Source organism: Hippichthys cyanospilos, chromosome 10 (genome assembly GCF_059441005.1).
Source record: "Hippichthys cyanospilos isolate Australia breed blue-spotted pipefish chromosome 10, RoL_Hcya_1.0, whole genome shotgun sequence".
Taxonomy (NCBI): Eukaryota; Metazoa; Chordata; class Actinopteri; order Syngnathiformes; family Syngnathidae; genus Hippichthys; species Hippichthys cyanospilos.
In genome coordinates, this window is record NC_142378.1 from 18514543 (window position 1) to 18525407 (window position 10865).

At 43.0% G+C, this 10865-nt stretch overlaps 1 protein-coding gene across 1 annotated transcript in view; it reads left to right on the top strand.

The window, feature by feature from the left end:
• The window catches only part of zbtb7a (zinc finger and BTB domain containing 7a), a 33980-nt gene extending 23860 nt beyond the window's left edge, over window positions 1-10120 (top strand). The window contains 2 exon segments of the mRNA XM_088425979.1: window positions 1602-1998; window positions 2000-10120. Coding sequence (XP_088282105.1) covers window positions 1602-1998; window positions 2000-2029 — 427 coding nt within the window. The 3' untranslated portion in view covers window positions 2030-10120.
• Window positions 10121-10865: the final 745 nt, after the last annotated feature.

The following is a 10865-nucleotide window of genomic DNA, read 5'->3' on the forward strand; positions in this document are numbered from 1 at the left end:
GTAGGAGATTTGGCTTTGCATTAAGGGGCCAACACACTTGTTTATTTTTGTATCGCTTAGCATCCTGAGGTATTCCAGCTCCGACATAAAAGCGGCTTTTATTGTGATACTCTGCAAAGCAAAGTCCTGCATTTGTAGCGCAGGGGTCCTATAAAAGAAGGCTGTGGCCGGCTGGCGTTATCTAGCGGAGGGCTGCTATAAAGTTCTGATACTGAAGGGGGGTTACAGGCCCTAGATTGTGCTTCAGTGCAGCCATTTGAACTTTTGATCTCTGCCTGTGTTGATTATTGCCCACAGCAGAGTAGTTATACACCCCCACTCCCCTCCTTGCTTTGTCACTCTTTACCTCGCTAATGAAATCTGACTCTGCCGCTCAGATAAATGTGATCAGAGTTTAGCGAGACACTTTGAGTGATTTCCCTGTATTAAGGAGGCCGGTCTTTTCCTTGAAATCTCTCCCGTAATTAATCAATCAGAGCACTCGTGCTTGGAATAGATGCAGTGGTCCTCAAATACCTGGAACGTTTGCTGGCAGCGGAGTCTGGGGAGAGCAATGGTGAACCAAATTGGCCTCCTGGTTAAATTAGACCGGCAGTGGGAAGTGGGCTATTTGTAATCTTAATCCTGTTTGATCAGGGTTAGGAGTGCCGCACACATGGTAATAAATCACTCCCGTCCTTTAAATAATTCAGTGCCGGTGTTAACATGTGTTAGTATACCCGGTCATTTTAGATTTAAGAGTACAGTTAGTGCAAATGCTTGGTTCCGTGTGTAGTATGAGAGCTAATCCCCTCAAAATTCTTTGAGTTGTCAAATGGGGGAGGGGCAGTTCAAGAGCCAGGTGAAAGTGTCCTGATAAAGTTTAGTCGAAGCTGGCATGTGACATCGAAGGTAGAACAGGCATAGATTGGTGATGGACTTAGGCACGTTCCGTCATGATGTTCAAATGTTCTCTATTGCTGCCCGGGGCACGGAACACCATGTGATACAGTTTTACTTTTCGCAGGGTTTTTTTTTTTACTGATGAAAATGGATGAATATGTTTAATATCCATTTAAGATTTTTTCCGTTAACTGGAGTTTAACCCTGCAGAAAATCTCATTTCTTTTCAAAAAATAGTTCTGACATGAATTATGTGGGATTGAAGATTTCATTTTGTTATATTCTTTGTTGTTTTTCTGCAGTCACTCCTACTAAACATTCATTAATAAGTTTAGTTAGGGTGTATGTTCTTGTACTGACAAATGTATCATTTAAAACAAAATGATGATGATCTCAAAAATAGTTATGCCCTGTCAACTGACGTGTTGCTTTTCAACCAGATAACTTGAGAAGCACCCATAAAAAAGTGTCAGGTGAACGTTGAGCTTTATTGTCAGGTTACAATTGGCCTCTTGAGTGCGATTACACAGATAAAGATGCAAACTTGATGCTTTTGCGACAGTCAACCAAGTTGACCTCTCCAAAGGGGGAAACCAATGGACATGAGCCAAATGCTCGGCCATTAAATAGAAAATGTATTTAGCTTGGATTGTAAAAATCAATGTTTTGATGTTTGGTTAGTGTTGATTCTAATGTCTTTCCCCCACTCCTCCGTCCAGGCAGGACAAGCTCAAGGTTCACATGCGGAAACATACAGGAGAGAAGCCTTACCTTTGTACGCAATGTGGGGCCGCCTTCGCTCACAACTACGACCTGAAGAACCACATGCGCGTTCACACCGGCCTGCGCCCTTACCAGTGCTCCAGCTGCTTTAAGACTTTTGTACGCTCAGACCACCTGCACCGCCACCTCAAGAAGGACGGCTGTAACGGCATCCCATCCCGCCGGGGCCGAAAGCCTCGTGTGCGAGAACCGGGGCTCTTGGATGCCCCCATGGGCATGCTGAGCCCTGGCTCAGACGCTGGCCTGGAGCCTCACATCATCAAGGGACGGCAGCTCTCGGAAGCTCTCAAATCTGAGGTTGAGGGGGCCCACGCGCACAGCCCGCAGTTTGCAGGAGGGGCCGGACCCTGAGACACACTCTTAACAAATTGATGGGCACTGTCACACAATGTCACTCACCTCCACATGTCTCCACAGAGGAGGAAAAAAAAGGACTTCAAAGAATACATATATATATATATATATATAAATATATATAATTATGGCTCTATAAACCAAATCAGGGTGTCACAATTTTAATCTCAACATTTCTTTCTCCTTTGGGAAACAACGTAGATGTGAAAGCACTTGAGTCAGTTTAAAGAGCAAAGACCGCTTCAAATCACGCACCTGCGACGTCCAATTTCTGGGCCGTTTATTTCTTAACAATAATAATAGGGGGGTTTATACATTGGCATAATGTATAAAGTACACTATGAAACTATGCAGTTGATTTTAGGTTTTTATTGTCGGGCGAGCTCTGAGCAAAGGTGTCTGAGCTCCTTCCGGCTGCCGTACGGGTGAAGCGAGGACAAATCTTTCCCAGAGAAAACAGCTTTTCTTTTTTTATTCTTTTGCAGGTCTAGAGATGTACAGTTACCATAGAAACAATGTTGCCATACTATGGCATATGCAAGGAAAACTCACCACACTTGCGATGCAACAGCTCGGTCACGCTCGCTCTCCAAATGCTCCATAAAGTCCTAGACAAGGTTTTGATTGAAGTGTTACTTACCCGATAACAAAAATGCATCGGGAGAATTTATCATTTGTCTTAGCAAATGAGTCAAATCCACAATGGTGGGGGCTCAAGGATTGCAGGACGAGGGGAGTACGAGGCTCGGTGTTTTTAAAACGCTACCACTGCCCTCACAATCCTGCAATTTAACGTTTCCTGTCTTTGTTTGATTTTTATTGTTTTGTTTTTTTAGTTGACTGGGTACTTGACACTTTATAATTGTATACTTGTATATACAGCATGGGCCGATTTGACATCCCTGCCAGCCATTCTGGCTTCTCTTGGGCTAGATGTTGTATTTATCGCAATGTCGGCAAACAACCCGTATGAATGTTTGTTGAGCGATAGCATGGAATCACATCGAGGGGGTACGCCCTTAAAATGATGAGCAGATGAAATTTAGTAGAATGAATGCGCTTTGCTTTGTGCAGTGTGTGTCCTTGTGTGACGAGGCACAGGTTTAAGGAACGGCAGGAAGTCCAAATGAGAGTGATGAAGAGAAAAGATGAGCACCTTTTTTTCTATGTTTTCTACACTTAAAAAACCTCCAAAACAAAGAGGATAAGCAGATGTGCTTTCACCCTGGTTTAAACGGCTTTCTTTCTTTTTTTTGGGGGGGGGGCTTAGACGAATTAGAGCGTGGTGAATACCTGTCCGGGTCAGGAGGCCAAATAATAGTGCAGTTGCTGTTGGTTCACAGGAAGGTTACGTAGCTCTCACCATGTCTGATGCGTTCCCAAAAAATCTCCCCCAGCTCAGCCACGTCTCCATGCAGGACGACGGTGGGGATCAGACCCGGCCCCGATTTGCGTGGACCTCTAGTGCCCCTAAGAGATATGACTATAAAAGAGCCTGGTGTTACCGTGGGTGCATGGCGTGTGTCCACGTGTGCCTGCGTGCGTGGCAGCCAGGGTCCCTGTGGCCACATCATCAGTGTGTGAGTCAGCCTCGGCCTGTTCAAACATGCACCTTTAGCCGCCAGCCTCAGTGCACTTCCCCATCTCTCCTAGCTACGTTTCCACCAAGCGGTCGGTATGGATCGCTAACGCTCATCGGGCGTGGAAGCGGAGACATCCGTAAACGTACAACACAAACCAGACTATACCAAATTGGACTGTTAGGTGGAAACTAGTCCCAAGGTATCGGAAAGGAATCTGCACATTCGGCTTTTGTTGATCTTTGAGTTAGGGATGGCCTTTGAATGAATCTCTTGATTGATAATGGTTTAAAAAAATCTGATTGTTCATTTTGTAAAACATGTTTTCTAATGGATGGGCGAATCTGAATATTCTGAAATTGGTGTTTTCTGCACTGAAAAAAGCTCTTAAGACTGCTGGGTCTAACATAACTAATTTTATGTCAAAAATTGGACAAACCCCTACTAGTTTGATCAATATGAAAGGGCGGTTTTTTTAAATGGAAAAGAAATCAGTCTTGCTTTTTTTGTATGAGACATTTGTTTCTCATTTAGAAAAATGGTTTGTTTCGATAGAAAACAACCTATGGCAAGGTCATGTTGACTTTCCTAGTGTATAATGTATAATAAATGTGTATAATGGGTTCTTCTGTATGGAAACAACCCAAAGCGAGCTCACAATGACCCAGGTAAAAGGTAAACGTTTCTTTTAAATTTGACTTTTGTAATATAAAACAAACCAAACATGGATGTGTCCGATTTTTGTCTAAAATTGGCCTTTTTCTGACCTAGCATGACATCGTCTCGGCTTCGCTTAGATGTACGAAGACCACAAACCGAAATCATCAGTGCAGTGCACCATTCCATTTTGACAAATGTTATTGACGCCAAACAATTTTTATACCAATCCCTACTTGGAATATCCCCAAATGTTTCCTCAATAAGGCCCTTCCCTGCCTGATCCTAGATCATCTCTGCTGTACTCCTCCTGTCCTTAATTGCACCTGAATCAGAACGAGGCAGTTTCTGAAAGCACTTTGTTACAACACAGGGGCACTTTTGTCAACAAAACGGGTACTTTTGAGGAAAAAAAAAAATTCAAATGAGATCAGCCTTTTCTTCTTTTGGTGTTAGTAAAAAGAGGCCCTTTATCTTTGTGACAAGCTGCCATGCACTAAAGTGTAGTTCTCTAGAAGAAAGGCCTGGTAAAAGAGAAATTTCTGTAACCGATTGCACTTGAAGTTAGCAGTTAGTGAGCTGTCTAAATATCTTAAAGGTAGAAGGGGAGAGCGTGTGTGTGTGTGTGTGTGTGTGTGTGTCAATTTCGCATGTGTGCAAGCGTGCATTGCTGTCTGGTGGACCGGAGGGTCTTGGGACAAGCTTGTGTAAACAAACGTTGGCCCATCTGTTCCCCGGCTCCCCTCCTAAGTGCGCGACGATAACGGGCCCCAACGTTGTAAAACACCTCATCGGACAGTCACTTGTTTACTTCACAGCTCTCTTGGCGCACATTTGCATAAATCTTGGTTTACCCTCGCTGGTCATTGTTGGCGGCTGTCCGGGCCTTGAGAGTGTACTTCTTATTTATTTTTCTGAAGTCCCAATTCTCGTTTAAAAAAAAAAAAAATGCAAACTGATGTCTGTACTGTCATAAGTTGTATGGACCCTAAACTAGTTTTGTTCCTTAATAATTTTTGAGCCATCTTTACCTGTGTATATTTTGGGATTTTCACATTTACGATATAGTCTTAGAGTGCTTTCACACCTGCAACCTTTCCTATTCCGTTTGAATTGAATTTGGTCAGGTGTGAACAGAGTGATTGAATTTGTCTGTGAGCCCAATCTGAGTGGTTTCAAATTACAACGGAGAAATTTAAAAGAAAATAAATTTAAAAAAAAAAGATGTACTGTTTTTCATGGAAATGTTTTGGGTGTACAGCGGGGATCAAGGCCAATTGTACTCATTAATAAACTGATCAGGAGTCAGAAATTCAAATTATGTGGTGTGAAAGCATTCTGATAGTACTGGTCCTACTTTTGGTCAATAGACCTCTTGAATGATAGCCTAGTGCCTCGGCTGGTTTATAACTGGAAAGCCAAAAGTAGCTGTTGCACAGTATCAGTCAAAAGTTATGAATCGCTTTCAAATTCAAATAGTCTCAAAACACACAAAGTCAAATTCAAGTATTTACCCATAAAACATCAACCACATAAAACAGACAGAAAAAAATGCCAAGCTGTGCAAAGATGTCATTGAATGGCACCTATTTCAAAAAATCTAGAATCTATAAATGTATTGATATGAATAACATCCTCTTTTTTTTTTTATAACCGCTCATCCTCATGAGGGTTGCTGGTTAGCTAGTGTAAAATTTAGTTTCGGAGGCATTCTCAGGGTAGTAAGCCGTGAGCGTATAAAGTAACATTTTTGGCGCTTGTATGGTCTGGGTGTCCAGTAATAATTGACAATTGGTCATTGACTTTTGAAGGCGTGTTCAAACGTTTGACTGATACTGAAGTTATAATAGTTACAACCGGGGGTTGACCACTGTTCCCCTTACGTTAAGAAACCAACCAAGTGTTGACATTTTGCCTTCGAAACAGACACGAGTGAAAGTTGAACCAAACCGGTATCCAGTACCGAACCAGCAGCGGTACCCGCTTCGCATGAAATTGGTTTCATTCTCCAAAAGGGACCTACCCAAAGAGAATCACAGGTTTAAGGGTGTCGAGTATTTTCTGGCTTTGCTTGAAGTTGTTACGCTACAACTCAGTGTGTGAATGTCGGGTGTAGCTGATGTCTAATGGGCCTTCAGCGCCAGGTGGTTTGGTTTGGCGTAAACTGGTGCCTGGGTCGGGTGTCTCGTCTAGGATTTCAAGCCTGATAGCACTGGAAGTGGTGCTTTAGCTGAGCGTAGCGCAAACCTTTGCACTAATTGTCAATGTTCTCGTCCTGCTGGTGGGAGACGACCACAGAAAGGCCACCTTGGGTGGGCCCGCGGTCGGTCCCGCCCTATAGAAGTAACCATGTATAGTATATATGTAATGTATACGTCCGAGATTGACTAATACCAAAGCGGAAATATTTTAAGACGTTGCAATGGAATTCGCATGGAATTGTTGGATCATTTGACTTTGAAACCCCAGTGAGTCCAACTCATGTTGTTTTGTTTGTGAAAGATTCCAAATTTGGGACTCTCATTAGAAATTTTTGGCCTGGTCCTGCTCTGATGATGCACAGTGTACAAAGATACGGAACCCACCATGAGATTTATGTATTTTCAGTCAGACTGATGATGAATTAATCACTCAATTTCACTTTTTATTCAACGATAAGAAATGAGCGTTTGTTCCATACGTCTTTGATTGCGTTGACTTTTTTGCGAATTCACAATGCGTCCCTTTGGCTCATTTCCACCAGGTGAGCCCCAACGTGGGGACTGTTTGACCAAATCCACGCTGTGTTCTTTGACGGCAAAAACTCCTTGTTTTGTTTCTTCCCTGCCACATTTTCAGACCAAACTGTACGACCTGCCGCTAATCATGCAGATGTATGAGCTTTACTTGAATTAATTTATTGTCTTCACTTTGACCACATTTGTCCCGAAACCCGAGAGTTCTGCTGCCAGTGCATCCTAGTTTCTGATTGTTTTACCAAATGGACCTTGACTTCTGTTTCTCTCTTATTTTGTTATCAAAGACTTTATTTCTGAATATATCTGAGAAAGCCATAAAACAAGACCAACAACCATGATAAAGATATATTATTTTCATTTCAAGGCAAGATAAGGGGACTCTTTCTGGAGTTGTGAGACTGCAGACGCCAGGAGGAACTGGCTCAGGGTTGGCGGCGCTTTGCCACTGAGATTTGTAGCCGATTGCTTAGTGAGTTCTTCCCCTTCTGCTCTGGCTGCATATGCAGTGCGGCCCAAGCTACCTCCATACCGTGGAAAAGGCCCTTGGAACCCAAGATAAGCTGGGTTGTCCAAAAATACTGTTCTGACCCCAGGTCTTCACTGAAGGTCGCTTCCTAGTGAACAGTAGACTTTAGCCAGATTTTTAACGGAAGATCTGAGCCCCCTTGGCTGCATTCAGGTTCAAGTGAAAGTTGGGCCAACCCCGCAGTTCAAGGACGATAAAGCCAAGGCCAAAAAAACGTTAGGTCGTGATGACCCCTTTAGGTCTCATGCTGTGTAGAAACCGAATCTGAGCGATCGTCTTTTTTGACGTTAATTTGCTAGGCTTTTGGTTTTATTATAAAGGTTCAACGTTGCAATCAAGTGGCGAATACTCTGCTGTTGTTAATGCTGCACTACCGCTATCTCAAGTTAACTGGAGTTCACCACCTGTTAAAAATTCAAGTAATACCAGGTTCGTCCTCCACCAATTCTACAACCCAGGTGAGCGCACATGCTTGCTCGGCTTTTGTATTGAATGTTGGCCGTGTAGCATAACTCCATGTGTCCACAAATCGGCCGCCATAATTTATTCATTCCTCTTTTGTGCGGCGTTGAACGCAACTCGACAAAAGTTTCAAACATGTTTACTTCCTGCGACCCAGCGATATGAGCGGAATTTCGCTTAACTTTCCATGTCGCGTCACTCCATACGCGTCCTTCGCATCGCCAAACACACTTTTGCGCCATGCTGCGCCAAATACTTTACACCACTTCGGTCTTAACGCAGTATAAGCTTATGATCGGATGCCCATAGTGTAGTCCTTAAGAAGAAGGGGTCCTAACGCAGTATAAGCTTATGATCGGATGCCCATCGTGTAGTTCTTAAGAAGAAGGGGTCCTTCATCTGGATCGACGGTAGAAGTGCAGACCCCAGGTCATGACAATGTGGGCCGCCACCCTTCACTCTTAGCCAGAGAGATCTGTTAAGGAGTCCTAAATGATGGGCTACCTTCAGTTCTCCAAAGCGCTGTCATTTAAACTTCTCAGTGACAATGGGCTGTCCAGGTCTCCAGTTCTTAACTCCTTAGCTGCCAAACCAGTAATGAATGGCTCTTTGACGCGTACAGTCATCAATGGCGGCGAATGACTTAAGAAAAGGAGGTCGAACCTCTGGTCTTATGGAAGACGGGCCAAGTGTGGACCATTTATACCTCCTGGCTCTATGCCAATGTTTGAGGAAGGGGTGGGGGGGTGTAATTGTAATGTTTTCAGGGTTAGCGCATGACCTCATGTTGTTTTGGAAAACGTCCCGAAGATGCAGGTGGCTGCGGGTCTCCTTTTTGCCTCTTTTGCAAGTACTTCTCAGGTGGAAACAAAACACTGCTATGCATTGGCTTTTATTGTGTGTGTGTCCTACCATGCTCGGTTTGTCGCCTCGTGAATTAGCAGACGGAAAAAGGAGGACTGGGCTCATTGTGATTCCATACCTTGTGGGAGGGAGCCATTTTATCAGTCTCGGTTTTTAGAGTAGCACCAAGTTGTGGAGAAAGTGTCACGCGGCCACTTAAAGCAAACATTCCATAACTTCATACTGTGATTCTCTTTTCATATTCCGCACACGTGACGACTTGGCTTTTTTTTTTTTTTTTTTTTGCTTCTCAGCTTCTGCGATTGTAAACGTTAGCACTTTGCAATTAAAAGGCCGTCCTCTGTTGTATGTATTGATGTTCTTTTTTGCTTTCTTGTCGCCTCGATGCTATTTTGATTCCATTTTTGTGAGAAAATACACTTGAATTGTATCGTGGGAGATGGACGCCATATTGGATACCCTACGCTTGCTTGCTCGCTTGCTAATCAAAGAGAAACAAGGTTGGTTCTCATTTTGGGAGACTTGTGAAGCTGTACTGAATGTCACGTGTAATCCAGGGGTGGGCAACACATGCAGCCCGCCATGCAATCCTAAACAAGTGCAACCTCAATTTTGAGGAAAAGTTGACCCCTGGTGTACAGTACAAGGCTGGATCAGGTATCCATCTTGAGCACTTTTTTTTTTTTTTCCAAGTCAGCAAAATATTGTGTGCAGTCCAGCGGAAAAAAATGTATTGATCAGAACATAACCTGGGAGAATAATTAAATGGTAGGCTACTATTTATTTTGAGCGTCATTAGTGAGGTTTCTAAAGTGGCCTATTAAGTGTCACAACATTTCCCAACACTCAAACTGGGATATTGTAAACACAAGTCACGTCAGGCACCAAAGTACATGACCACGCAAAATCTTTTATCAAAATGTATGACTTAAGGCCATAGAAAAAATGCAATTGAATATTTCAAGTGATGACATGTACAAGTAGTTGGTTTGCTTGATGTTACTCTTGTTTCCTTAGTTCGCTCCACTTGTTTATGAAGCTGCAAGCGGGTAAATTGATTTTGGGGAGAATTTGCACTTTCTGGTGATGAGGAAAAAGAAAACAATGTATGAGACCACTACATTCACCCAGTTGAAAATCATGTACGTAATTCCATGTTTGTCCTTTTTTTTTCTTTTTTTTTTTTAATATATCCAAAAATGTCTGGCATCTGGTTGTCTGGTTTAAAGAATATAAAAAAAATGTTTATTAAAAAAAACAATGGTTGCAACGGTTGCATGTGTTTGTTTTTAACGAATCTTTTATGGAACCAAGACATAAGTCAGAAACCTGAAGAAATGTACACACCCCTCTGTATAATCCATCCATCCGTTTTCTAGAGCCACTTGGGTCACAGGCTGGCTGGTGTCTATCCCAGCTGGCTTCGGGCAGTAGCAGGGGGACACCCACTGTAACAAAATTACAATACAAAAAATCACTACCATGTACAGTATATACAGTATACTATATAAATACACTATGAGTGAGTTTTTTGTTTTACTTAACTCTCGAAGTGAATCAATTTCGTTTACATTTTTTCCAAGTTAGAGGCCACAAAAACGTGGGGGTTTTGTTTTTACTAGTAAAAGCTGACATTTCAACGGGTGTAAACTAAAGCAATGTCGATCTCATCTCACTCCAAATGATAGCCATGTTTAGTGCGTACTCCTGAGTAGGCCTGCACATCCAGCGTGTTCATGGCCCCCGAAAATGCGTGTGTGTGTGTGTGTTTTTCCTGGGGGGGGGGGGGTGCCAATGAGTTGGCCATTGAGTACAAATAGAGGGATGGTAGCAGTTTCATATTTCCCCAGCAGAGAGCGCACTCCCTGGATGGTTGAGGTTAGTCGTTGAGGCTGTTGATAACTTATTTTTTGTCTAAAACAGCGTGACGACACAAGATGTGCATCATTAAAGCCGCAAAGAAATAGCTAAAAAAATAAAAGGGGGGGGGGGGGGGGGGGCTGGGCGTTTGAACTCCGT